The sequence below is a fragment of the Rhipicephalus sanguineus genome, chromosome 4, assembly GCF_013339695.2.
Source record: "Rhipicephalus sanguineus isolate Rsan-2018 chromosome 4, BIME_Rsan_1.4, whole genome shotgun sequence".
NCBI classification, from domain to species: domain Eukaryota; kingdom Metazoa; phylum Arthropoda; class Arachnida; order Ixodida; family Ixodidae; genus Rhipicephalus; species Rhipicephalus sanguineus.
This window is the reverse complement of record NC_051179.1, coordinates 15,403,352-15,430,428: the sequence shown is the minus strand read 5'-3', so window position 1 is coordinate 15,430,428 and position 27,077 is coordinate 15,403,352. Positions and strand designations below refer to the sequence as shown.

The 27,077-nt window shown below is 42.8% G+C and overlaps 1 protein-coding gene across 5 annotated transcripts; it reads right to left on the bottom strand.

Annotated features, from left to right (window-relative positions):
- Positions 1-604: 604 nt before the first annotated feature.
- LOC119389461 (uncharacterized) lies at positions 605-25,840 on the bottom strand. Of its 5 annotated transcripts, XM_037656738.2 has the most exons (10): positions 25,599-25,839; positions 21,261-21,420; positions 19,831-19,982; positions 19,176-19,358; positions 18,029-18,145; positions 14,918-15,004; positions 13,312-13,450; positions 11,667-11,757; positions 5,621-5,657; positions 2,877-2,946 (listed from the first exon to the last, which is right to left on the bottom strand). In XM_037656738.2, the coding sequence occupies exons 1-9, from the start codon at positions 25,731-25,733 to the stop codon at positions 5,645-5,647; spliced, it is 1,077 nt and encodes a 358-aa protein (XP_037512666.1). In that variant the 5' UTR covers positions 25,734-25,839; the 3' UTR covers positions 2,877-2,946; positions 5,621-5,644. The 5 variants fall into 5 exon arrangements, with proteins under 5 accessions (XP_037512667.1, XP_049270390.1, XP_037512666.1 ...); XM_037656737.2 differs by lacking the exon at positions 5,621-5,657; XM_037656740.2 differs by lacking the exons at positions 5,621-5,657; positions 25,599-25,839 and adding an exon at positions 25,353-25,399.
- Between the last annotated feature and the right edge of the window lie 1,237 nt (positions 25,841-27,077).

The window sequence follows — 27,077 nt, the reverse complement described above, 5'->3', positions numbered from 1 at the left end:
AGTTCATATAATTGCTATCGCGATAAAATAATGCCAGACCTGCACGAGACACACAGCACAGTCACATTGTAAGCTAAAGGAGCGAAATCAGAGCCTCTTGTAACCTACCAAGCTGCGCACTTCGTTGATTTCCTCTCTACACGCGAGGGTTCCTGATTATCAAGGCTAAACACTCCCGATAACAACCCACGCGGCTTTGTCTAGTTGGTTTACAAATTGAAGTCATATTCTCTGTAACACCATCTACTTTGCAGCATGGAAGAGGGCATGAGCTGATTCGTCTTCAAGACAAAAGGCGCACAGTAAGAAAACATGTATTTACAGAGACATTTTTTTTGCACAAGATATCTGTTCATGTTGGTACACAAGTAGGTAAATTTCATCCTGGTAAATAATGCACAAATAGTTTTGGATGTTCTGATAATCTCACTTGCAAGTACTTTCTAAAGTGTAGTTAAAATGTATTCCCACAGGAAAGATAATTTAGGCAATAAGAGCTTAGGGCATTACATTACAGTTAAGCATAAACGAAACTGTTCTATGTGCATCCAATCACTTGAGTCAGAGCAGCAGAGCCAAGCCTTGTGAGTAGGAAGCAGACAGTTACTGTACAGATGTTTAATAAAAACAAGTCATATTGTCACAGATGCATGTATTTCAATAAATGCCGTATTTTACAGGTATCTACACACTACTTGCACTTTTCAATGGCATAACAGTGCACCTTTTACGTGGAAGCACAGGAATGTTACTTGTGTGATTTACAAGGTGTCTATTACCGCTTTGTGTGACGTGAAACAATGAACTCCCACAAACTGCAATGGCAGAGGCAACATTGTGTGAAGCCCCTTCAGATTATGAGAATGAGAATCCGCTTGCAAGTGGTGGCATTAATAACACATATGGGAAGACGTTGACAAGATTGTGATGACAATTTCAGAACTTAGCAACTTTTACTAGAAGGTCAGTTATTACCGTTAGGTTTGTATACACAAGAACAGTAACGGAGCGGACAGAGAAAGAGAGCTCCCTAGCAAGTGCTGCCAAGTAAACTGGGTACAAATGCTACTCTCTTTAAAAGGAAAAACAATGTGGTAGAAGAAAAAAACTGACCGATGAATAGATAAGCGATTACAGAGAGAGAGACATACTATAATGTGAACAAGAGATAGGATCAAAGGAAAAAAGGTGGATCTAAGGGCAAAAGAAGTTAAATGTACACACTGGAGAATAAGACTAGAACGAGACATGTACTATGCACTCATCAGACGGTGTTTGTCGAATAAATGACCCACAGATTAGCACAATGTTTGACAAGAACAATGATCAGCATGTTAGACTACAATCAAGTGTAGTCTTTTAAAAATTACTGAAGGGCTCCTCTGAAGGCTTAGTTTTGTCTAAAAGGTGAACGGGTTTTGAAAGAACCAGCTTAGGTCAATGAAAAAAAAAACTATATGTTAAAACATCATCAAAGTGTGCAGCAGATAGTGGGGTCAAGCTGCAAATTTTTTTCGAGAATTTTCAAATCAACAAAATTTGAGGCCATTTGAAAAGTTTATATTTAATTTGTGTAGTGCTGCACAAACTTTAAAATGATACAAACAGCATAGCCTCCTATATGTGTCCAGGAGTGTCCGTCATTCGGCTAAACCAACTAAATTTTAAGTGTGACCATTAATGCCGCGACAAATGTCCGGCAAATACAAACTTTCTTAACAGTGACAAGCCATTTCACAAAGTGATATTTCAGTGATAAGAACTGTCTGCAAAAAAAAAAAAAGGCCCTTCGAGCTTCCTTTCTCCCAAAGGCTGAATTCCTCATTATTTTGTTTTTTTCAAGCAGGGAAAGTCTTGACATTTGTTTTAATCAAGAAAAAGTGCACCGCCAAAAATGGCAATCATTCTCATAAAGTCTGAATACTGCTGCAATATGAAGATCAGACTTCAATGCCTAAAATGTGCCACTACATTTTTCACGACTCACTGCTATAGACACTTCTGGCATTCACGAGAAACTGACACTCAACAGAAACCACAAGAATACAAGCAATGAGCAGATGCAATGCTACCGAGGTACAGTCAGTCTACAGAACCTGGAGCAATACACTAAGACACAAATATTGCCACTAGATAGGCTGAAAAAGCATATAAGAGGCACATTTTAACATACAAGGCACTCAAGGTATATTTTAGCAACGTGCAGTACTATTAAATTTTACCAGCACTCGGACTAGCACAGCCTCAGGCTTTGATGAACTAACAATCACTCAGCACAAACTGAGATCACTATATAAATCGTAAACAATATAATGTGTGAACAGTAAGCAAATTAAATACAGTGACATACAAGTCAGGATATCGAAAACAATGTTGGCTAAGGGTGCATAAAAAAAAGTGACACTAGGAACTTGCTTGCTTAACAAGGAATGGAAGCCACATGCACAGAATATAATAGATGGAATTTCACTGCACCTTTTTGTTTGTAGTTCTCACTTCCTGGCATACGAGACCTGGCACACAAGTAGCTTTAACAGTTCCATGTCCAAAATAACGGAACCAAAGTATGTCACACTAGGTTTACTCAATCTCACGATCACAATGTGACAGTGGCTATGTTTGGTCATTGGCTGCAGTTCATTCACAGTGAGAGTAGCACTTCGCAAGATGGCAGTTTTGTCAACATAAATGCGTAGAAGCATCCAAACTTCAACAGCGTGACATAAAGAGCACTTCCATGTTTGTTGGTTGCTTGCATACACTCATGTTGTGAGCTATGGCACATAGCGCTGACTCTTGATCATCCACACAAGAACACTCTTGAAGCGCACAGGTGGGAACTCCTACTGCACACAGTGTAGTGTGCAGCCATGCGACCAGATCACGCTTCCTCTTCATCACCAGCATGCTCAGTTGACTGTGCCTGATTGGTCCCAATGGCTTCCACTGTAGTTTCCATGGCCACCAATGTGAAATAAAGAGCAGATGAGCTTGTGCAAATGACCACACATACCTATCTTGCTGACATAACTATACTCACAGACAACTTTTCTTGGCAATGAAGGGAAAGATATGAGGGCGGAGCTTCTGCTCGTGAACAGTACTTAGGGATTGAAATGTGACATCATTTTTTTAGTATATAACGAATGCTATGAGCAATGGCTCTTGATAATCATCTCATGTCGCTGCATAACAATAACATAATATAATATCTGGGGTTTTACATGCCAATACCACGATAACATTATGAGGCATGCCTCCAGGAATTTTGACCATTTGGTATTCTGTAAGTGCACTGACATTGCACAGTACACGGGTCTCTAGCATTTTGCCTCCACTGAAATGCGACTGCCGCAGCCGGGATCGAACTTGTGAACTTTGGGTCAGCAGCCGAGCACCATAACCACTGTACCGTTACGGCGAATGTCATGTCACTGCAAATCTGGCCGTTAAAGGTAATGTTGGCTGCGATGTAAGTGTTCGAGTCAAAATTACACCAACATGATACTAACTGTAGACGCTGGAAACGAAAGTATGTGCATTATTTAGCCTTATTTTTTTGCGTTTCAATCCGTGAGTACTTTACTCCTACATGTACTCCAGTTTGGTCTGCATTTTGTAGTGGTGTGGAAGGTGATGGCTGCACGGCAGCAGAGTTGCATACCATTTGCTCTGTCTGCTTAGACAGCCATTTGTGGGTAAAGTTTGTCGCAAGTTTCTAAGGCGAGTACATGGAAGCGCCAGAATGTGACGGATGCTCACTTGAAGATGCAGACCCCATTTAGAATCAGAGGTGTGTAAAAGGTGTGGCATTCACATGTGTGCAAAACTCGAAATGACAACACACCAAGTAAAACATGTAAATATCTCGCTGGTGTGTGCTGCATCCTCTTTCAAATAGCTTCCTGCAGAAAATGAAGTGATGTTGCTTTCTTTTATTTCTCATGTATAAAACATGAACACAAGTGTGGGACCACATTCATTCGTGGTAGCATTTGTGCAATTTGGCCTAGCTTTCGTTTCTTTGCCAAGAAGAGTTGTCCATGAGTATAAAGCAAGTCACTAATATTATAATAAATTCCTATGAGACTGACAACAAATGTGTTTACCTCTCTCAATGAGGGCACTGAAATTAAAAGAGAACTTAAACGAGTGCCATAAATGAGGCTACACAAATAGATCATGCTTCTGTGGTTATCCGCACTTGTTCAGTGAGAAAGTGATGGCACACTAGTGGATAAAATGAGCCTGCTGAGCAATGACGTCTGCTTGAAAGGTGCAATCACTGCACTGCAGTGCAGCTTTGAATTAAGCGATCCTCATGAGCATATTATTGATAAGCAAAATCTCCCAACTTTCTAAATTATGCTTGTCTGAACATAAATATGGCTCTGCTTGATCACTAATTAATGCAACTCATTTATACACCTTGTCGCAATAATCAACAAGTGTGTTACCTATGGTGCGATACCTGAACTCTGGTGCTGCTCGTTTCTGAAAATACCCATTGTATGAAAACGTATAAAATGTTGAATTGTTTGAGTGTGCATAATATACAATAGCAGTACACTATAGTACACACAATGGCATAGCCTCTGAGATTGGCGGTGTGGCTGCTAATCAAAGGAAATCGTTGCTGGGTGAGTTTGTGCACCACACAGGCTGACAACAAAAACATAGTCATTCAATTTTCTCCAAGAATCAAATAGAAATGCAGATCTAACATTTTGTTCCATGTTACACTGCAGTGTAACAATCTTTATTATTATGACGAGTGCTAATGACAGGATTAAGCTGACGTCATTGGGATAGTACTAGAATGTCCCACTGAAGTCGCAAGTAGTGTCCTAAATTTACTTCGATATCTCAATTCCTAAAGTGCCGTCGTCGATAATATTGATGTCTAAAATGTATTCGAGTATTAATTTATGAGCGCAGCCTAAATGGTTATTTTAAACTCCCTTTTAAAACCAAAACATTATCAAGGTCTGCCTTCAACAGGACAATGCAACTGATATGCATTGGTAATATATATCAAGTCATATGAAATACACCCTCTAAAAATAGTTTAGAGTCCTACGAATGAGGCCTTGAGAGACAAGAGAGGACTGTTCAGCATTTACTATACGTGGTATTTATTCGTTTGTAGTGCTCACTTTTCTGGGAAAACTTTAAAGAAAACATTCCATATCTATTAGAATATAGCACAAAGGAAAACTTCAACAGTGAAAAGATATTGTCATTGGCGTTCAAAAGTGCTCTAATCCATTTAATCCACATGATGGCTGCAGCTGTAGAAGCTGCTGTTGCTTCAACCATAATCATGCCCATTCAGTTAGGTTGTTGAACTGCCAGGTGTGCAAGGCTTTTAGGAAATGCATAGCTCAAATGCTATGTATAGTAAAGAGCTCTGGGCTATTATAAGCAGTAAGGAAGCTCCCAGTGGTAAGGACAAGTGATGCTCAGTTTATTGTGCCTTGGATGTAATAACCTTTGTCTTTACATAGACTGCCATTACTCTATATTTACAACAAAAATGAATAGTCAAAGAGCATTGAATTTTTCACTTCTAATTGTGAAAATCAGGTGCGTGTTACGAGTACAGCTAAATGGTAATTACCAAAAGGTCATAAGAGTAATAGCTTCAATCTGCATGGCTGTTTTCAATGTTGTGTTCATGAAAAAGTAAGATGATAAAATTTAGTCCAAAAAAAAGAGAAGAAAAAAAGCACACTAACGGTAATCATGCAAACACCTATACATAAAATGATTTGTTTGAAACACATGCAATTACATTATGCAGATGCATCAGCTGCTTGCCTGAATTGTGTATCAAGTATGCATGCTGCACTGACGCAGGCAAGTAAATTTTTATGGTCCACCTTAACGTGCTGCCCACAACAAAGATCAGCATCACCGCCAACCAAGAAAGCACCATGAAGATACAGTCATGCTTCAGCGTGCGTAAAGAGAGAGAATAAAATCTTTGCACATGTGTGTGAAGCGCATTATGCTGCCTAATGCACTTCACTAAAATTTGTCAGTGGAAGTATTATAAGAAGAGCTCAATGCACTTTGTCTTCAGCACAATCCAACAGTGTTATTGCTTTGTACTCATGAATGTAGGTTCAAACTACACTCGCAGAAACTTCATATGAGAGGACACAATTTAGCATAACAAACGCATAAGCTTACAAGAGTAACAGCACAAAAAAAGACCTCTACACCAATGCAACAATTCTACCAGAGTTTATGTGCAAAGATCCACACAGGTGTCCTAGCTTATCTGAACAATTCTATTCTGAAAATCACCGGCTGTGCATAGAATCAAGCACCACAATAATGCTTACAGAAAAACATTTATCATTACATGAGAAACAAACCTTGTTTATAAAAGCTGCACAGAGTTAGTTGCTTTAGCATATGATACCCTAGTGACTTAGTTGACCATGATTCTGGCATAAAACAAAAACTTCCTAATGTTTTTGAGAAAAACAACCGTGAATAAATGTGGATACATTCGTACATGAAGGGAGATTCATCCTGCCATAAGACTGCAGTTTTAACGCACACACATGCTGCCATATTCCACAAAGTACATACATAGCTATAAATAAGCTTTGTTGAGAATTTTATTTAATTGTACTGCGCAGTCGTGCCATAACATGGAACCAATATATATATTAACGTTCCAACTGTGGGCCCGGCCTTCGTCCGGGCCTACGGTTAATCAAGACACTTTTCACTTCTGCGTCAAATACCTTTTTTCTATTCTTCCTGGATCCGGCTACCCCTTGTTCTCAAATATATATATATATATATATATATATATATATATATATATATATATATATATATATATATATATATATATATATATATATTTGAGAACAAGGGGACTCACTGAAAAATTACTGAAGAGGTATTTTGGTCCCTACAGTGTTGTACGAAGCCGAAGTGATGTTAACTATGAGGTCATCCCTGACAGTCACTCGCAAATTCGCCAGCACAAATTGGAAATCGTGCATGTTGTACGAATGAAGCCCTATTGTGCAGATTAACTTGCATTATACGTCTACTACACAGTCTTTTGTAGTAGCGCATCGGGACGATGCTTTCCCTGGAGGGAGGCAAATGCCGCATCCAATCTGCACAGCGACAACAAAGAAGAGCTCACGCAGCAAGAGAGGAAGACGAGGTTCACGTCCGATCCCTTCTTTCTAGTGCCTCGCATAATTAAAGGGAGCTGTGCTATATCTGACTTCTGCTGTTTCTGCGTCGGGACAATATATATATATATATATATATATATATATATATATATATATATATATATATATATATATATATATAATATTGTAAGTTGTCCTTTTGTCCACTTTACCTTCTTCACATCTGTATCATAATTACTACAATATACTTAAAACAGGACAATTAATGTCCTCTATACCTTCTTTGGCTTCATTATCTCTTGGTTTTCATTAAGGTTGTATCAAAAAAAAAAAAAAAAAAGAGCCCTCAAAATTCCCTCCTTTTATGCATTCATAGCGAGGTTCTTGTTCAGGCAGAGTTGATGCCTTCAGGTAGTATGCAAGGGCCTACTGGTCAGCTGTCCGCTCGTTACAAGATCACGAGCTATGTGACGTCAGCTGGCTAAAAAAAAGAGTGTTCCACACTCGTCACCACGGCCACAAACGGTGCTGACTAACACTCCCAGGTTTGCGTGCATATGAATACCCGATAAAGTAGACGAGGGGACAACCGCCGCTGTAGCTCAATTGGTAGAACATCAGACACTCTATCTGAAAGTTGCAGGTTTGGTCCCTGCTGGCAGCAAGTTATCTTTTCGTCCATATTAAGTTCTTCACATTTATGTCATAATTGCAACAATACAGTTGAAACAGTACAATTAACATCCCTTATACCTTCCTTGGCTTCACTCTCTGTTGATTTTCATTAGAGCTATGTCAAACAAAAGAAACGAGCATTCAAAATTCCTTCCTTTCATTTTTTTATAGTATATACTTTTTTTTTAACAAATATACGTATATGGCAGAATATGTGTCCGCAACTACACCTATCTGAACCAAAAAAATTTTTGTCGCAGCATCTCAAGTGATGACAATATGCATTCCATTGTGGCTGAAAGAATGATGGAATTTCATGCATCAAGGCAAGTTTAGGACCACGAAAGATGCCATTAGTGGTAGAATACAGGTTAAATCCTGACCACATGCAATCTTTTCATATTCACCGAAACATTTGCACACAGCTACAGCCGAAAACTAAACCTTGAGAAGCACATCTCGTCACTGTATTCAATGAATGCTTTAATAACTGCAGATGAAAAGCTCTTGAATTCTCCATGCCATTGTTCCGTACATAGCCCCTCTAAGGTTCTTTTTTTTGTTTTCTTCAACGTTTGCCCCCTAATTTCATGCTGTCAGGTACATGGATAATATGCTTGTTTAATTAAAGATGTTCATAACATGCCATTTATAATTGAAAATGCCTGGTGTGCCAGCTCCGATCTACATACATTATTCACATTTACTTCCAAAAATATGGGTCCCCTCTCCTCAGTTGGCCCTTACGACGGCACCTCAATGACTAATTATCTGACTTTAAAGTAAAAGTTTACACCTGGTGATTCTAAAGAACTGCTTTAGATTCATTCTGACCGTGTCAGGCCTTTCGATGCGCATAATTTTCAATCAAGCTTGTTTTACTCTTAGCTCTGGCCCCTTTGCAGTGATGGTGCTACAACTGGAAAACAAAAATTCCACCTTTCGCAGAACAGGAAAAAGCCAGATGCTGAGCCACCACTGCAAGTATTTGGTTCACAGACTACTTGAGGTTTGTCTGAGTAGTGTTTCACGCATGAAAGCTACTAACTCGCAAAAAAAAAGCAACACAAAGAAAGGCAGTGTACTATAGTGAGCAATGTGAGCGGGAACACAGGAGCACGTGGCAAACAGCCTTGAACCCCAATTTGTTCGATACTTGGATGGCACTGTTAAAGTGGAAAGGGTCACGCTTTTCGTTGAACTGTTGTCACTCCCACCACACGTTTGCTTTTACAACACGCAGGAAATATGACAAAAGTCCTTAAACACTATTCTGGTCACGAAACTCCGCCGTCACGCAATGGGAGAGCTTCATACGCTGCTCAAAGATGACACGATGTGGCGCCACTGTGCCACAGAGGGCATCGTTCACATACTAAAACGCTTGCGCGAGGAACTGATGGGTGTTGACATTTAGGGTGCATTCTGTGCATGTGCTGCGGTATTCTTCGAGTTAGCTAATGTATTGCCATGCAACGATGATGCCAGACACGTGTTATGTGCCGGCGGGCTGCTCTGTTTACAAGGGAACAACCACAATGCATCATTTGGTTTATCAAGTATCAAGGAGCTGCGTGAGAAATGGAAGCATGCCGCACCACTGCTAAACAGTGGCGATTCCAACTTTGAATCGAGGCACACGCATGTGCGCATGAAACACTTCGATGCCTCGGAGATCGTCAATCCTTACGATTACCATATCGAGGGCAACAGCGTGTCCCTGTAACATGAGGAGCCGATGTGGAAGCCTTTTCACCCTTTATGTTCCTTGTATCAGTGCCATGCTTCTAACAAAATTATTCATGACCTGATGCCTTCTGCTGTCTGTACAGTATGCCACTTACTTTACAAAATAAATAAAATGTTGCGATTGTACATTGCTTTTGATCGAACAAGTTAGGTACATTGATTTTTCTGATTGAATTATAATTTTCTAAAAATTTTTTGACCAGGATAGAATACCTTAACCTTTTGTAACACTTTAAGAATATTTTAAAGGGCAACTCACCACCCCTCGTTCAAAGACGAAGGAGTGGGTTCCTCCCCGCCTTCGCTACCCTTCCTACAGGCCATATCTCCCCCTCGCCAATTATTTCTTAAAAGCATGTGTACCACGTCAGCACTAAGCATTGACCCTATCAAGATTTTGCGCTTGTAGGCTACACGCTGTTATCTCGCAGTCGCAAACACAGATAATGAAGTGAAATCAGTTGATCACGCACGATAGTCATGCGAGGCAAGGTAGAACGGATGGGCGGCTGCATGGAAAGCAGTGCGGGAGACAATTCACGTCTGATATTTCACGTATATGGACCATTCGAGAGTATGTACTACATAGACGTCACGGGAATCACTGTTCTAGGTCACGAAGCGTGCCAGAAAGATGAGAAATGCCAGCAGAGAATATTGCGTTTTTTTTGTATTTCCAGAGGCTGATGAGGAGCCCTTTAACCTCTTCTGGATTAAGAACCAAAATACCTAGCCTTGTCATTTCTGCGTCGGAACCACAAACAGCATGAATAAATACTGGGCTTACTAAGGCATCGATGGAAGACCGCTTGCTGAGACAATTTCGAAATCACAATACAGTTTCAACTGCACAGGTCCAGATCTTTACATTTGCCTCAGTCCTATGCTAATGGTCGCAGTGAAGACTTTTAGTGGCAGGGTTTGTTTAGCTTTGTTCTATCTAGCTTAGTCTTGTTCAGAAGTGGCACCGCTTCCGCAAAAAATTAAGTGCATAGAGTAGCTCAGTTGCTTTCCCTTTGTTATTAGATGAAGTCATTTTATGGAAGCAGCCCTTGCAGTAATGGTTTGATTGTTTTCATCTCCTGATTAGATACCACTCACAGTTTCACAGAAAAGTGAATAGCTGTGCTAGGAGAACAATCTGGTGCTATGTACAACCAATAACTGCTGCTTATACTTGCCAGTGAATGCGTGTTCATCCACCCAAACGTTTGCCACTTGTGCAGTGTTTAATTTCAGGCAAATGTTGAAAAGTGGAACCTATTGAAGTGTTGAAACAAACTGTCCACGTCAGGTCACAGCAGCCGTATTTCATTGCAGTCAGGATGCAAAAAAAAAAACAAAGAAAAACATCTATGTACTTAGATTTACGTCTATGCGAAAGGGCCCTAAAATTTATCCAGAGTCCCCAACTATGACGTACCTGATGATCATATGGTGGTTTTAACATGTAAAACCTTAAAACCCAGAATTTTGTTTCTTTTAGACTGAGACCGCCACGAGCTGCAATGTCTTGAGCAGCTATTTTTTTCACCTGAATGCTCATTTCAAAATGAAAGATGCGCTCTGGCAGCTCTTTATGGTCTGTATTTTTTGTGAGAATGTGCATTCCTATCACTGTGGTGGAAACCAGTGGCATCTGAATTGATCAGAATGGTAAGGTGCACACAGTGAGAGGGCAGAGTGCGGTGAATATGAATGCCAGGAAATGAGGACACGGTGTGTTGCGACAATTCAATCACATGCAATATTGTTTCTGAGAAGTCCATCCATGCACCATTTTTTGCAAGGCTTGTTCCACACCTGAAGGTAGCCAATATTTTAATTGCGCGAGGGGGCTGCATGCTATATGTGAGAGCCGCTTGGGCACCTCTGAATAAAGACGGTTTGGTGACGTGTTCTTCTGTCCTTCTCACGTGCAGTCTTTCCGCAAACTGATGGTTTGAATGACAAAGCATTTTCTTTCGCTGCAGAGAGTTGCCATGCAACGTGCAACGTGTTGTGTCCACCACCGCATAGGGGCATGCCGGACGTGCAGAGAGCCTTTGCCACAGCTTGCAAAAGCCTCACCTGCAGGGTGAATGAGCTACGCCCACGTCAGGAGCAGAGTAGCGGTAGTAAGTGGAAGGGCGCAGCGACTCCAATGACTCTCCTGCAGATACTGCTTTGCACAGTTTAAGGAAATCCCCCTGAGTTAGTCAGCAGCAGTTCACTCACAGATACAAAGGCTCGAACAGAAAGGGCACTGAGAAAGTGTGACAGTATGTTAGTCAAAAAAAGAGAGAGAGAGAGAAATAGAGAGAAAAACTGGGAAATGTGGTGTGAAAGTGGCATAACAAAAAGAATTACGGGCTCATGCAGATTATGTACCAAAAACACTTCTGTGGCACTGTAATGTAGTGATGACAATATGCTTGCTGAGATGGGCGTAAGTTTATGCTTGACCACTAAGAACACACTGAACTTAGAGTACTATATAACACGACACAGGTAACTTTGGCCACACCATATTATTACATCATCTACGAACATAAATTTGCATCATGTATTAACGCCGACCCTCGTGGAGCGAAGTTACATGTCAAAGCTCGCGCATCAAAATGTTTGCCGAGACGCGCCACCACGTTTGTGCTGCCCTCATGCGATGATCCAATGGTGAACGCCGTCGAGCCACTGTCAATGTGGGCAGCCTACTCAGACAAAACTACGCAGTGCTTGCCTCTTTGGACTGCTCACAGCGAGTCATACCACGCATCAGTGGACAGGCTAAACTTGCATGTTCACTTCCTGCGGTAAAACTGCTGCGGAAGTTTAAAAAAATAATAATAATAACAACACGCAGGAGCACACGAACATACGAAAACAAATGCACCAATGCTGCGGACGCCATCAATCCCAAGAGGCAGTGACTGAAGTGGTGCTTCCTGATTGGTTGGGACAGGTCACCACACAATCGATGCTTCCAGCAGCTGTTGCGGCAGGCAAATATACACAGTCTCAGCTAATAGGCCGTGCGCGTCCAAATTTTGGATGCTGGCCGCTGGTGGGCAAAGTTTGCTGCTTCGACGCCGGAAATTTGCTCTATGAGGGCCACATTTACAATATCAGAGGCTACCACTAAGTTGCAGTTTCAACCAGCACTAGTCGGAAGCCTTTTGCAAAAGCTGTTGTTTTTAGCATTCCAGCATCTATCCCTGTCAGGGGAAAAAGGGGCTAATAAAGTGGCACAAACACTAAGCTGAGTAAATAGAGCAATAAAAATGGTAGGAGAAGGCAGCATCAGAAAGGAAAGGCTTCACTGTAGCCAGCCAGCTTCCCATCAGTATAATTCTCAGCTTCAAAGTACATGGCAGGCAGGTACTTTGACGGCAGGTGTGCTCCTGTTAAAGTGACACGTTACTACACTTTACTGCTATTTCGTTATGCAATTTAATATGGTGCCGGGCAGCTAATACTGTGTACACGTCACAATGGTGCCACACCACTGCTTTTGCACCGAATAGCAGTGAGACCACGATTAAGTGAAACATTAAATTGTGCACTTATAAATATTGCCTCGCTCCAAAATCATGACTTCAGGCAAACAACAAAGTGCTATGACTGATCTCCCTCTGACAGGTGTGCTTGCAGTGCTGATATACACTGTAGCTTCCTTTATGCTTAGACATCTGAGTGATCAGACGGAAAGTATGTAAAATCACGTGTGTGTACATACATTTTTCTCGAAGCCCACGACCAAAGTTGCGGGCCACCTTGAACATGGTGAAAGCCAAAGCCAAGCGAATAAGCAGGGCAACCACAGCACACGCCACTGTAGCCTTGTACAGAACAGTCCATGATTCGGTGGGTTCCAGCTGCAAAAAATAAAGTAGCTTGGCTTACGTACCCACTCAAAATAATTTATGTTGTTTGACGCCGTAAAATAATGCACATATTTGGGCTACTGGTACAGCCTGTATCTTCAGATCACTTATTAATGTTCTTACTAGGGATGGGCGAATAGTAAATTAAAGGTTCAAAGCGAATTCGAAGTGAACAGCGATCTTGTTGAATAATTTCGAATTGAATAGTTCGAATAGTATATATAACACATTATAAAGAAAAATGAGCATTTTTGTCATGACCCAACTAACTTGCACAATATTTTTAATAAGTGTAACTAGGTGTGTGTGAGTGTACATTTTTTGTTTCAAAGTGGAAGGAAATTGAAATAGTGGCAGGATTTGAATAGTAATAGAGCACAAGTTATAAGCTTTAAGATATGTTACACTTTAAAATATAAACAAATATAAGCCCACATAACACGCTTTTAAACTTAAAAAAATAGTTAATTGAGGTGCAGGTAATATGTACATTTAACCTTGAACTGTGGCTTCGCGGCAGTGCAGATTTCCCCTGGATAGTGGATAGGTGGTTTCATGGCATAGCAGCCCCACGCTGCAGTGAAACCACCTTACCAGGCGGGTCACATGTGGTCCAATACACGTCTATTCATTCATTTCGAATACTATGAAATTTCGAATAACTTAAATTCGTGTCAAAGCGAATTTGAATACTGAAATAATAGTCCAAATATTCGCCCATCCCTAGTTCTTACATCTTCTTTTATGCTATGCTAGGAAGCTCTACCTCCTACTGCAAAATGTAAGCACTGTTATGCTCACTTTGTGTAAGACAACATTGTAATTCCTGGTTTGTGCTAAAAAATCTAAAGAATGGTGCCCTGGTGAATGGGAATAAATAAGCATTTGTCTATAACCCAGTCTCCAGTTAAGACACACAAATCTCAAGCAAATACAAGCATCACTAGGGAACTAATGGGTAAAACAGCGCACGACAGCACTGAAGCTACCATTTAGCTAGCAGCCTTGAACAATCTGCTGAGCTTCAGAGCCTTGGCTGTGCTGCCAATATACTGCGAGACAGACTATAAGGGTCGGTGCACTTTAGTGAGAAATACGAGGTGACATTATATGCTCAGGTTTTATGCAAATTACCTTCTTTATTGGACAGAAAACAGTTGTGCTTAATGGCACTACTTTGTAGGTTAACATACAGTAGTATATAAGAGCCAGTGTGCTGGTACCTGGTACCTGGAGCCCATATATTATTCATATGTATACCCACATATATATTGGCTGAGATATGCATCAAACCAAAAGCCGACACAACTCAGCAACAGTGATGCCTATCCTGGGAGGGCAGAAAGCTTTGCTTCAAAGCTAATCAATGTTTCTCATGCATTACACTCTGCCTGCATGCTTGCACTAAGCTGACTCTGCCTCAATGCTAAAGGACGAGTATTTGTGCATGCAACTTACATCGTATAGCTTGAGGCCTATGTAGACAACATTGGGGAACCACAGCAGGACAAAAATGGATAGCCAGATCTTGCTTTCCTTGCGAATCTGCAGTGAACAGGAGACAAGGGGAGATAATTTTAAATGCGAAGCATTTCTTAGCGAACCTCTGGCACTTTGAGCGTTTCTATCTACGTATCTATCTATCTATCTATCTATCTATCTATCTATCTATCTAGCCGCCTACGTCTGGGTGCTCTCATGATCGCCTCCTTAACTTGGTGTACACCAAAATTTGCATGGGAGGGTAGGCGGATTTGACGAATATGAGTGCCGGGTCATGACATGAATAACGTTAAAATCCTGTCGCGTACGTCGTCAAACCCTTTCCACTAGACACGTGTGGCACATACCCGTTTACCATGGCCCGCGGTGTACGGGTATGCGCCACAGGTGATTGACAGTTTTATTTAACCAGGAACGGCGAGAACAGACATTGGTTACTTAAATGCTAAAGCGTTAAGGAAAACCAACATCGGCAGCGCTGACTCAACGAATGGAAAGAATGAAAATTAGGATCCCAGCAGGAATCGAACCCCAGCATTCTGCGTGGCAATCAGGCATTCTACCACTAAGCCATGCCAGGTGTATAAAATGGTTTGGAAAAATAGCCTACGCAGGCGTAATATCGGTCCAACGTCAATTGTGGTTGTGGTGCTGGCTATATAATTTTACAAGAAAGCAAAAACACTACATGATACTCCTACAATATGTACTCCTACGATACAGGCGTCATATCAGATTAACGTCTGTGGTTCCAGTGTTGGCTCCTCTTTTATAGCACTCTAATAAACAATACGTTCGTATTCCTATGATTCAGCAAGCTATATTGAAGCATTGCTCAACCCCGGAGGAATACATTAACGAAAGTTACATATGATATCCTCATCACCGCACCGTAAAGTGCACTTCGTCCACCAGAACGGCGCAGTGTCTTCTTCATTTCTTACGAGGCTGGGCGATGGCCTCATGCCGACCGAGGATGATGCCAGATTGATTGACAGCCGCTTTGTAGACTAGGCTACGTAGGCCACATACGCCCAGGTAGTCTACGAATGCGACAAACACCATCCACTGATGTTGATCTACGTAGCACTATCCAGGCCTACCAGCCTCGACGGCCTATACCTCACCAACGCGATGGGTGGCTTCAGGTTCCGACATGTCGCCGGCTCTGTCGACAGACAATTTGTCGACGAAATGACCGAGGCATCGACGAATTCCAACAGCTCTACTATACCACATACCTCACTACACATGGACCCCTCGTCACCACGATCCCGACCGGATCCTATAACAAGTCATGACCAGCTGCTGGTGCTCACTGATCACAGTGATGATGCCCTTGTTGAAGAACTGTCAAGAACTTCTTGCACACATGTACACGGTTCGTGAAACGTGCGTGCCTTCTCGGGACACATATAAGCACTACATATCAGCTTACCGCTTCTGGTGTTGGTAATACCCACGTTGCATACCCAACCGTGAACTGGTTATATAGCACATATGCGGCTCTTCAACATTATATGTGTGCGTATAAAATTTATACAAATCTTTAGCGTCATTTTGTAACGTGTCGCTGAGTAAAAAGAGTTACGCCACAGTCCCCTAGCAGCCGCATGCTTCGCATAGCATCGACTCCCATGGTACGTGAGATCTGCCGAATTTTTTTTTTTCCTGCATATGCTTGTAGATGTTCTAACACTACTTCAGCAAACACATTCAAGCGTAAAGTATGCACACAGAAACATGTAGCGTGCACCGTGTAACAAACAGTTAGATCACTCAGAGAGGAGTTTCACCACTGTTCTTCAGAGGAGAGGAGCAGTGCTTTTGCTCTGCAGTTAACCAAACACCTGATGTCACTGTAAAGCCAAGTGAAACTGAACTGTGAATTGTGATAGCAATGCCACAGGCAGATGCACCAAAAGCACACTAGTTAAGTTCATTTCTAGTACAAATGGCCCTTCTACATGTAGCACTCGTGTTGTGTTCTTCCCGTGTCCCTGTCCTTCAAGTGCTTTACTGCTATTATGAATGAAGGAAGGAAATTTTCTAGGGCCCGTTGTTTTGTTTTGACACAACCTTAATTGAAACCAGCAGATAATGAAGCCAAGGAAAGTATAGAGAACTTTAATTGTGCTGTTTTAAGTGTATTGTAGTAATTGTGATACGGATGCGAAGAAAGTAAAGTGGACGAAAAGACAACTTGCCGCTGGCAGGGACCGAACCTGCGACCCTCGGATGCAACTTTTCTTCCACTTTCTTCACATCTATATCACAATTACTACAATACACTTAAAACAGTACAATTAACTTTCCCTCTACCTTCCTTGGCTTCATTATCTGCTGGTTTTCATTAAGGTTTACTGTTATTATGTCACACCAACAAGGCCGAACATCAGCATTGGTCACATTATCTCTTGATCTGTTCCGTGACCCACACTGCCATGAAGAGTGGTGATGTCGTCACTGCCTTCAGTATTCGTCTTCAATGTCGCGCCTAATCAGCGAGCGTCCTACAGTTTTCTTCTGACCAAGCCTGCACCTAAAGATATACTCCTACAGAAAATCTTTGTGGCACGTATTTGTTCGACAATGTGAACGTGATAGACACATCCACAGGTTCAATGCAGCGGGAAATAAGCTGGCATTAAAAGGTCTGAATTAAAGCACAGCTCTTTACCATTACAGTATTACTACAGCATGATACCTCAAGCGACATCAGTGACAGCCTCAGTGAATCGCCGTACACGTTCCTGACCGCCAGGTCAAAGAAATTTCCACTCACCAGAAAAGAGTGGTGGTTTATCTGGTTCCCTATTGGAGCACCCTTCACATCCAGCACTTCTGGCACATTTAAGTAAGCTTGTAAAAGCTATTTTACAAGAGCACCACAGCAGTTCACAATTAGTGGTGTCCACATGCTGTTTACAAGCTCTGAAATATGCATGCTGTGATAAAATACACAGACTCGGAACCAGATCATTATGGTACTATATTGCTTTATGTATATAGCACACTCTAAGTGTATAACTATGAAACTATGCACAGATAATTCACTATACTCACAGTGCATTCCCCAGCAATGGCCCAGAGCACGGTCACAACTGGTCCAACAGCCAGCACGATGATCTCGGTACGACTTAAATCTGTACCGTGGTTCATGACAAAGATGAGCATAGTGCCCTGAAAGAAAGGATCCATTTGATCCACACCAGCTCTGCCTGTTGTTCAGCTATTCACAAAGTTAGGGTCATGTTAACGTTTGTACCAGGAAGTAACCATGCAATGTTATCACTAAATACAACCTACAAGTTTGTTGCATAATCGGGATTCAAAAAATTTTTTGTAACCATTGTAACTGAATGTACATCTTCACAATGCCAGCAAACTCCAGAATGTTTTTTGATCATGGCATCACATTGCACCCAACCTCTGTGCCTCTGCACCCGGAAACGCAATTGCTGTGGGATGCTAACATTGAAAAAAAATTTACCTGTGCCATGACGTTACAAAAATGAGTGAGTACAACTGGTTTGTGCCCGCTGTATTCTCAGCTTGTCGATGATTACTATATAGCAACCTAACTGTGACATAATGAACACAGATATAACAATTGTCAAGTATAACAATGTACCACAAAAATTAAATGTTTATTACCAGTAAAGTTGAACCCCTTTATAAGAGGTGCACACTAGGGAGCAGTTCTTGTCCCTTATATGAGGTGTCTCTCATAAGCAGGGTGCCATGTTATTTTCGGAGCAACTCCGATTTCGACATGGGCACACTTGTGTCTCTTATACCCAATTGTCTCTTACATCAGTGACTCTTACAAAGGGGTTCAACAGTACTGGCATGTAATAAGCCTGTGGTTACAGTAATTATCTACTGTAACGAAGGTATTCTCATGTCCAATGTGCCTTTGATATAACCAGGTTCAAGTGTACTTTTTATATGGGCTATGGCCACCCGTCTCTTCTCTGCACTGAAAAAAAATAAAAAATAAAAAGCTCACTTCACATGTGCATAGGTCAAAGGAGCATTGTGTAATTTTATTACCGACTCCTTGCAAACACTTCTGCTCCAAGTCTGTAACTACTCTACAGCTGCAAAGCCAGATGTTTTTTTTCTCATTCTGCTTAATTAACCCACTGCCGCAGCACAATCTGTGGATTATCCAGCTCATTGACAAGGAGAAGTAGTGCCTGGCTCCCACCTGTAGCTGCACGTCGAAGAAGATGAGAGAGGAGCAGAGGAAAAGCCATCCGAGCATGGCTTGCAAGTCTTCCTTGGCATTGATGCGGAAAAGCAGCCTGCGCTCACTCCAATATCCGTGCGCTACTCGCCCACCTAGGTAGATGATGCCAAGTAAGAAAAAGACAGCCACACCCAGCCGCACCTGCACGGGACATGAGCAAGTTTGCACTCCGCATCCTGAACTGCTATCGGCTTTGCGTACAAGTATGTGCTTCCACAGCAGCCTGAAAATGTATATGCTATGGATATTAAATTCTTCACTCGTATGAAATCCAAACAAGACAGAAATTCTGGAGAAGACAGAGGCTTGAAGAGATCAGAAAAATCTTTTAATAGGGGGTGTCGCTGGAGCCAATGTTTCAGCAAGTGTACTTGTCTTCATCATGGCAAGAGTTGCTGCCTTGATGAAGACGAGTTCCCTTGTCGAAACGTCGACTCCAGCAACATCCCCTGTCAAAAGATTTTTTTCATGTCTTTATTCACATGAAGCCATAGCTAACAAAAATATCCAAATCCACAAAAACTTTCAAAAAATCATGAAGAAAGCTTCAGATAGACATTTTCTGCTCAAACAGTTCTCTGCTAAGTTTATTACACCAGTGCATTTACTGTACCTTTTTCTCAATTGATGCTCCAGCAGTCTGGCTTGGAGATACAACATTGAGGATCAAGTACACCAGTAGAAGAATACTGCTAAAGATGAAGACAGCAATTTCATGGTATCTTTCCTTCAGTATCCCATGCACAATGTAGAAGAAACAGAATACTGGAAAGGAAAAAAAAAAAAGAAACAAGAACACTGGTGTCACATAAGCAAAGGTGATGAATCCTTCTCAGCAATTTTAATTATGTGAACAACTTAAAGGGATCTTGAACCACTTTTATTGCGATAGCAATTATGTGGACAGTCTCGGCTGGAAAATGTCCGTCCCCGTCGCCGTCATGCACCGTATATGTATAAGTATGTATATATATATATATATATAAAAGCCCCAAAGAAAAATAATTCAGAAAAATGCTTCCGAAGCGCGGAATCGAACCGGGGACCTCTTGCTCCGCAGCGAGTGGCGCTAGCCACTACGCCACGGAACGCAGGTCCTCCGCATAGCTAACGGCGAGCGTTATATACACACCCTTTGCCGCTGGACGGACTCAGACATGGCCGGCGCTCATAAGCGTTTCTTCATTACCAGCGAGATGGCACTAGGAGCGCGACGAGCGCATTTAAAAGTCGTCGGCGAGCTCGCGAGCTTCTTCTTATATTTGCGCAAGGAGAACCTTGGCCTTCCGCTGTCTGCTCGCGCGGTTTTCTCGTGGTGAGGGCAAGAAGGATGTTTCAAGCTTTAACCGTGATGTCCGCGCTCATGTTATGGAGCGCCGCTAAATGACGCCGCTAAACGAACAAACAGAAGATGAGCGCGAACTATCAAGTGTCACAGCTCGACACTTGAAGCACGCTAGTTTCCTTCGCCGCTTCGGCCGCCTTTGTAACAGGAGCGCTGTTCAAACTGAGAGTATCCATTGGCGAGCCTCACTTCGTATAGCATTAGTTTCTTGCTATCGCATTCATTGCTTCGCCCTTGCGGCGAAACTGTGATTTTTTTTCTATGTAATCAATGATTGACCTCTGTATAGGTGTTTACATTACTGACAGAGCCTGTATACCAGTAACAGACTTTTCGACATATATTTTGCAGTGAGTTTGTTCACATAACACGTGGTCAACAAATGAAGTTATTAATGATAAACTGGTACGTGCACAAGCGTGTGTAAGCATTCCTAATTAATGTGGCATAACTGGGGGAAACAAACGCTACTACGGTATGCAAATACAAATATGCCTCGATACATGGATGCAGTGGAACATGAAACTCTGCAAAAAGCCATTTCTGCATGCCACTTTGATAATTTGCTATTTTAGCAACACAAAAGGTGAAGTTCAGAGCTTAAAGGCCACGCCATGCATCGCACGTATGGTTTGAAGCAATTTTAAAGACAGTGCTACAGCTGTTATGAAATGCAGGAACTTGAATAAACAACTTACATGATGTGAAGCATAACATAATGGCAAACGTGTAATCATCCGTGTTCTTTTCTAAGCTTATCAGACGTTCCACTGTGAAACCCAGGGAAACTATGAGGCTCAGTGATGAAATGGTAAAAAATGCCCATTCTAATCGAGACACAGCACTCAGTGGCTTGATCTGTAAATAGAAAAGGACAAACGTATTGAGCAAAAAGGACATTTCCACGAGGAACTTGTAGGTGAAGCCGCAACGCTAGTTGGGGCAGTTCGCATAGAAATCTAAGGCAGTATCCTCAGGCAGTAACATTTGGGAGTACTTTCGCTTTCACAAGATTTTTGTGCAACTATAGTCAGCTACGGCTTTAGGAGGCAGTGGCATTTCAACCTCAAAGGAAGATGCACAGAAACCTGCACCAATGGGTGCGCACTCCCGGCTGACGTTTCTAGTCGGATGGCCGTTCATCCTGCCAACAAAGAACGTGGCCGATAACATGAGTGGGGCAATTTCTTTAGTCATGGATGCAATCTGCTGCTGCGCTTATGCCATATGGGCGGAGTCTCTCTTGCCTTTCTCCTTTCTAGTTGTACCAGACTATAGTGCCATGGACACACCAGCGTCTGTAAGTGACAGGGTTTCTCGCACAAAAACAGGCGTATGCTGTCAAAGTACAGTACTAGGAGTGCTGTTGCCTGTACAGTGCTCACGGAATGAAACGAGACATTGAAACATCAAGCATAATGACTGACGCGCGCTACTGCCAGAGGTAACCATGTCGTGTGGCTATTAATCCGGCTACTAAAGGTGATGTCAGCCCTTGCGTAAGCGTACGAGCCAATAACTACACTGATGCGACACAAACTGAAGACGGTGGAAACGAAAGTACTGGTGAAACTCGATTTAACGAAGTAATGACCACACTTATATTATTTTGTTAAACTGGGAAGTTTGTTAAATCTCGAAAGAGATTTCTCAGTCCTTCGAAGCATAATATTGTAACATAGTGACACTCAAAAGCTACCATGGCATTGTATTTGACGCTAACCCATGCCTGCGCATGTGAAAAGTCCGTGACATGCAACCTCCCATGTCCGAGTGATGCAGCTGCGTCTGGTAGACAGTCATGTGAACCTATGATAGGCTGCTGATATGCAAAGATGGGGACAACAAATGCAGTGATTGTGCGAGCAGGCCGAGAGAGAAAGTTGCGAGGAGGTGATCAGTACCACCTGTAGAATAAACTGTTAAATAATGAAAGCAACCATCATGTTCCATTGAGAGCATTTACAGAGACAATATACCACTGCCGCCACTAGCATTATTTGGTACGTAAAAGCGCTAATGACTGTTAAGTCTGCTGTTCTGTGCATGGGCGCGACGTGCAGCCTCATCAAAATAAAACTAGGGTAATGACCAGGGTGGCTAGATGTTTAACCACAATGACATGCTTGCTTGCTTGAAAAAAAGCCCACCTGTGTCCAAATTAGAAAGAAATCACAGTTTTTTTTTTACTAATTCAGTTCAGCAAATCTTCGTTAAATCGGGCCTGGTGCCGAGTTTCGTTAATTCAGGTTGATGACCGCCTTGAACTCTATGGGTACCCATTGCAGGAATAGAAATTTCTTTGTAAGATCAGAAACTTTGTAAAATCAGCGTTTGTTAGCTCGAGCTTGAACTGTATCTGCACTACTTAGTTGCATGAAAACTTGCAAAAGTTAAATTAACTCCTGAAATGTTTGCATGGAAATACCCGCCTGGTATACCTCAAGCGAAATTGCCGCTTGATGTCCAGTAGTTCATAAATATTAGGAGGTGGTTCACATCATCGTGCATTCTGAAGTCCAATAGTTTCGTGAGAATCCCTAACTACCGATATATCAGTGCTCTTTGTTTATAAGTGCAGATCTGCACAATTTAACAAAAAAAATTTCGCCAGATCCCATCCCTTGTGGGAATCAGTCGGCAAGTTATGTGAAGCAGTTGGCAAGTTATTGTCTACGCTGCATTTTTTTTTTTTGCTTTGAGCCAAGCATTACAAGGTGGATCGACACGTTTTTGTTAGTGTAGTAGTTACGTACACTTCGTGGGCTTACCAGGACTGTCAACTACACTGGCATTTAAAGGCTAACTTATGGTGTGATGTAAACGTCAGCACTGACGTTAAAGCACAGACATCAGTATTATCGAAACGAAGTGCCCTTTACAGTGCGATGACGTGAATATCATACGTAACTTTCGTTAGCGTATTCCTCCAGAGTCGAGCAATGCTTGAATATAGCTTGCTGAATTATAGAAATACAAATTAATGCTTATTAGACTGCTATAAAAGTGGAGCCAACATTGGAACCACAAGTGACGTTAACCCGACATGACGCCTGTATCATAGGAGTACATATGTAACGTTTATTACTTTGTTATAAAATTAGATAGCCAGCACTGCAACTCCAACTGATGTTGCACCAACATTGCGTGTGCATAGGGTCTTTTTCGAAAGCAGTTTCAAGACCTGGTGTGGCTCTGTGGTAGAATATCCGACTGCCACGTAGAATTCTTGGTTCAATTCCTGCTGGGATCCTGATTTTTATTCCTTGCACTCGTCAGGCCAATGCTGCCGATGACTGTTTTTCTTAACGATCTCGTATTTAAATTAACAATGTCTGTTCTTGCCGTTCCTGTGTAGATATAAACTGTCAATCACCTGTGGTGCATACCGCATACTGTGGCCCGTCGTACACGGGTATGTGCCACACGTGTCTGGACGAAAGTGTTTGATGACACATGCGACAGGATTTTCACGTTCTTCACGTCACAACCAGACAGTCATAATCATCACACCCTCTTATACCAATTTTGGTCTACACCAAATTAAGGAGGCGATCACGGAAGCACCCAGCCATAGGCAGCTAGCAGGGGCGTAGCCAGAAATTTTTTTCGGGGGGGGGTTCAACCATACTTCATGTACGTTCGTGCGTGCGTTTGTATGTGTGCGTGCCTATATACGCAAGCAAAACTGAAAAATTTCGGGGGGGGTTTGAACCCCCCCAACCCCCCCCTTGGCTACGCCCCTGGCAGCTAGATAGATGGATAGATAGAAACGCTTAAAGTTCCTTAGGTTCGCTAAAAAATGCTTCGCATTTAATAGTGACAGCCAGATGGCACTGCTTTGCCAGGGTAGCTTACCATGGCATGAAGTATGCCTGCTGCGATGGCTCAATGGCTACGATACTCTGCTGCTTACAGATTTGTGCATTCCAGACAAGCGATAATACTGCTGAGCTGTATGCTTCCAGGTAAAACATGAAATCTACCGAGTAGAAGAAACTGTTGAATGTGCACCTCCACATGTACCATCATGGCAGACGCGCATTAATATTGCACTCCTAACTAATCTATTTTGGAAGGTCTTTCTCAGTTGTGTGCAGTAATGACTTAAACCAAGAAAAGCAAATGTGGTAGAAGAAACACGTTCTAGTGCATGGCATGTCCGTGGTGTCACTTTTCGTGACAAGTGATAACTATGAGGACACTGACAAGACTTTCAGCAACAGAATTACGTTACACCAAGGCTTTGCCTGTTACCATATATACTGCACACAGATGCAACAGTATTATCAACAGCAATCAACAATATGTATAAGTGGCTCTTGGTGTGCTAGGGTACCACATAGTCCTGCGAAGGAAATAGCATGATCATCATTTTGAAACCCTTCATGCACTGCTTTATGCAGGTCGATTACTACGCGTGTTAAGTAAAGCAAGAGTTCCATGCGTGCCTATGATCGACGTACACGAATAGCCTTGAATTTTGTTCGCTTGATCATACACACATATGAGGAAAACACACAGCGAAGCTTGAGAAGTGTTTTGACGGACACATCGAGGCAACTAAAAAAAAAAAAAAGTCTTCAGCGCTGTTATACGCTATCTGCGTGAGCCCCAATGCTATCAAAAAGTATGTTTTAGTACCTTTCCAGAGCCCTAATAGCCTGAACAAAAAGGTTGAATGCTTGGACACGGCACCAGATAATTGATAAAATTTGAGCACACCGCAAGTGTAACAGCGTCAGAAATCAAACTTTCGCCAAAAGCACAGTCGGAAGAGTTTGTTTTACCCATATCATAGTACCGTTAACTTGTCCGGACGTTTTTGTCAACAACGAAATGATTTGTGGTTACCAGCTGCGCGATCAAGGATCACAAGCCACCAACGTCACGAGTGATCTTGTGAGCGGCATTTGGCGCGACTTGCAGTACGCACTGTGCGGCATTCTAAACGTATACGTCGGTGAGCGTGCTACTGACGCGCCCATCGACTGCGCCATCGAGAGCAGCTGTTGCTGTGCAGCAAAGTACCTTACCGGCCCAAAAAGAGTTGTGTTCCGTAGATCTGGGCCCGTTGGTATTCCGAGCTGGCTGAAACTGGCAGGCGGGCTCTCACGTCCCGACGCTGCAGTGCCGGATTCGGCCCCGACGGCATTTTGGAGGCTGCCCATCGTCGCACGGGCGTTGTGCGCGCACACCCACCGGCAGCGATCACGACAGTTCTTGGCAGCGTGCGCCCTCCGCTGCTTTCCCTCCGCAACGCGGGAACGGGTGCGACGCGAAGTTGTCGGAGTGGCCCGTCACGTGCACGCGCGTGCGCCTTCGCCTCCGCAGCTTGTGGCGCTCATTTTGAATTTGCCACGCGCAGCAGTGAGAGTGACCAACGATCGAGGCCCGATCGTCGTATGAAATGCCCGACTAGCCCGACCGCTAGCACTCACTAATGAATAGAGGATTAGTATAGGTTCACGATGTTGAACAGCACAAATGACAAGGGACGGTTGAAAAGAGAACTGGACATCCTCTTCAGCGAGGGTGTTCCAAAACTTCTGAAGGCAGGCGCGGACCAGGGGCGTAGCCAGAAATTTTTTTCGGGGGGGGGGGGGGGGGGGTTCAACCATACTTTATGTATGTTCGTGCGTGCGTTTGTATGTGCGCGTGTATATACACGCCAGCAAAACTGAAAATTTTCGGGGGGGGGGGGGGGGTTGAACACAACCCCCCCCCCCTGGCTACGCCCCTGGCGCGAACCTCCCACCGAACCAGGGGTGGATCCAGCATTGCCCTAGCGAATGTGTGTGTGTGTGTGGGGGGGGGGGGATAGGTCAGCTTATGGGAAGCGGGGCTCAGCTTATATGATGACCTGATAACTCCTCTTCGTGTATGCAATACCGCAACGCACGTAAAACTGAAAAATTTCGGGGGTGGGTCTTTTTGCACCCATTGCCGACGCCCACGTATAGAACGGCTTCTTGGACCTTTCGAGTTCTTTCAAGACCTTTCGAAAAACGCTCAAGAGATAAACATCACCATCATCCTTGATGTCATTATTAGTTGGCATATATTGTTTGCTGTTGCATTTATCCAGCTGAAGCAAGCTGGATAAATGCAACAGCAAGCTGGATAAATGCACCTCGCGCGTTATGCAAGGTGCTTGCTTCAACGTCTGCATTTTTAGATGCGAAGCATCTTATGGCGGAGTTCAATCCGGTGGTGGTGGTGGTGTGCGGCGTGACCACCCTTACTGCGCATGCGCATACCCTCTCCCCTTTTCCATACTCCTCTCCCTTTCTCCTCTCCGCTTCCCCTTTCCCCCTCTCCTCTCACCTCTCGATTTCCCTCTCCACTCCCCCCCCTCGAAACGCGGGCTCGACATGCCGAAACGTTGCTTCGCATCGCCTGATGGTCCCCCTTAGCGGGAGATGGTGTGATTTTTTTTTATTGCACTGTCTTTGCGTTTTTCTGTTCGCCCGCCGGTTTTCTGGTTGCAGGGGCCCCCAACGACTGCAGACCCC

Coding starts and splice junctions, on each gene's coding strand:
- LOC119389461 (XM_037656737.2), bottom strand. CDS start 25,733: ATGGGCAGCCTCCAAAATGCCGTCGGGGCCGAATCCGGCACTGCAGCG. Junction 21,421..25,598: donor ACACAACTCTTTTTGGGCCG/GTAAGGTACTTT, acceptor TTCTATTTACAG/ATCAAGCCACTGAGTGCTGT. Junction 18,146..19,175: donor TCTTCGACGTGCAGCTACAG/GTGGGAGCCAGG, acceptor CCTTTCTTTCAG/GGCACTATGCTCATCTTTGT.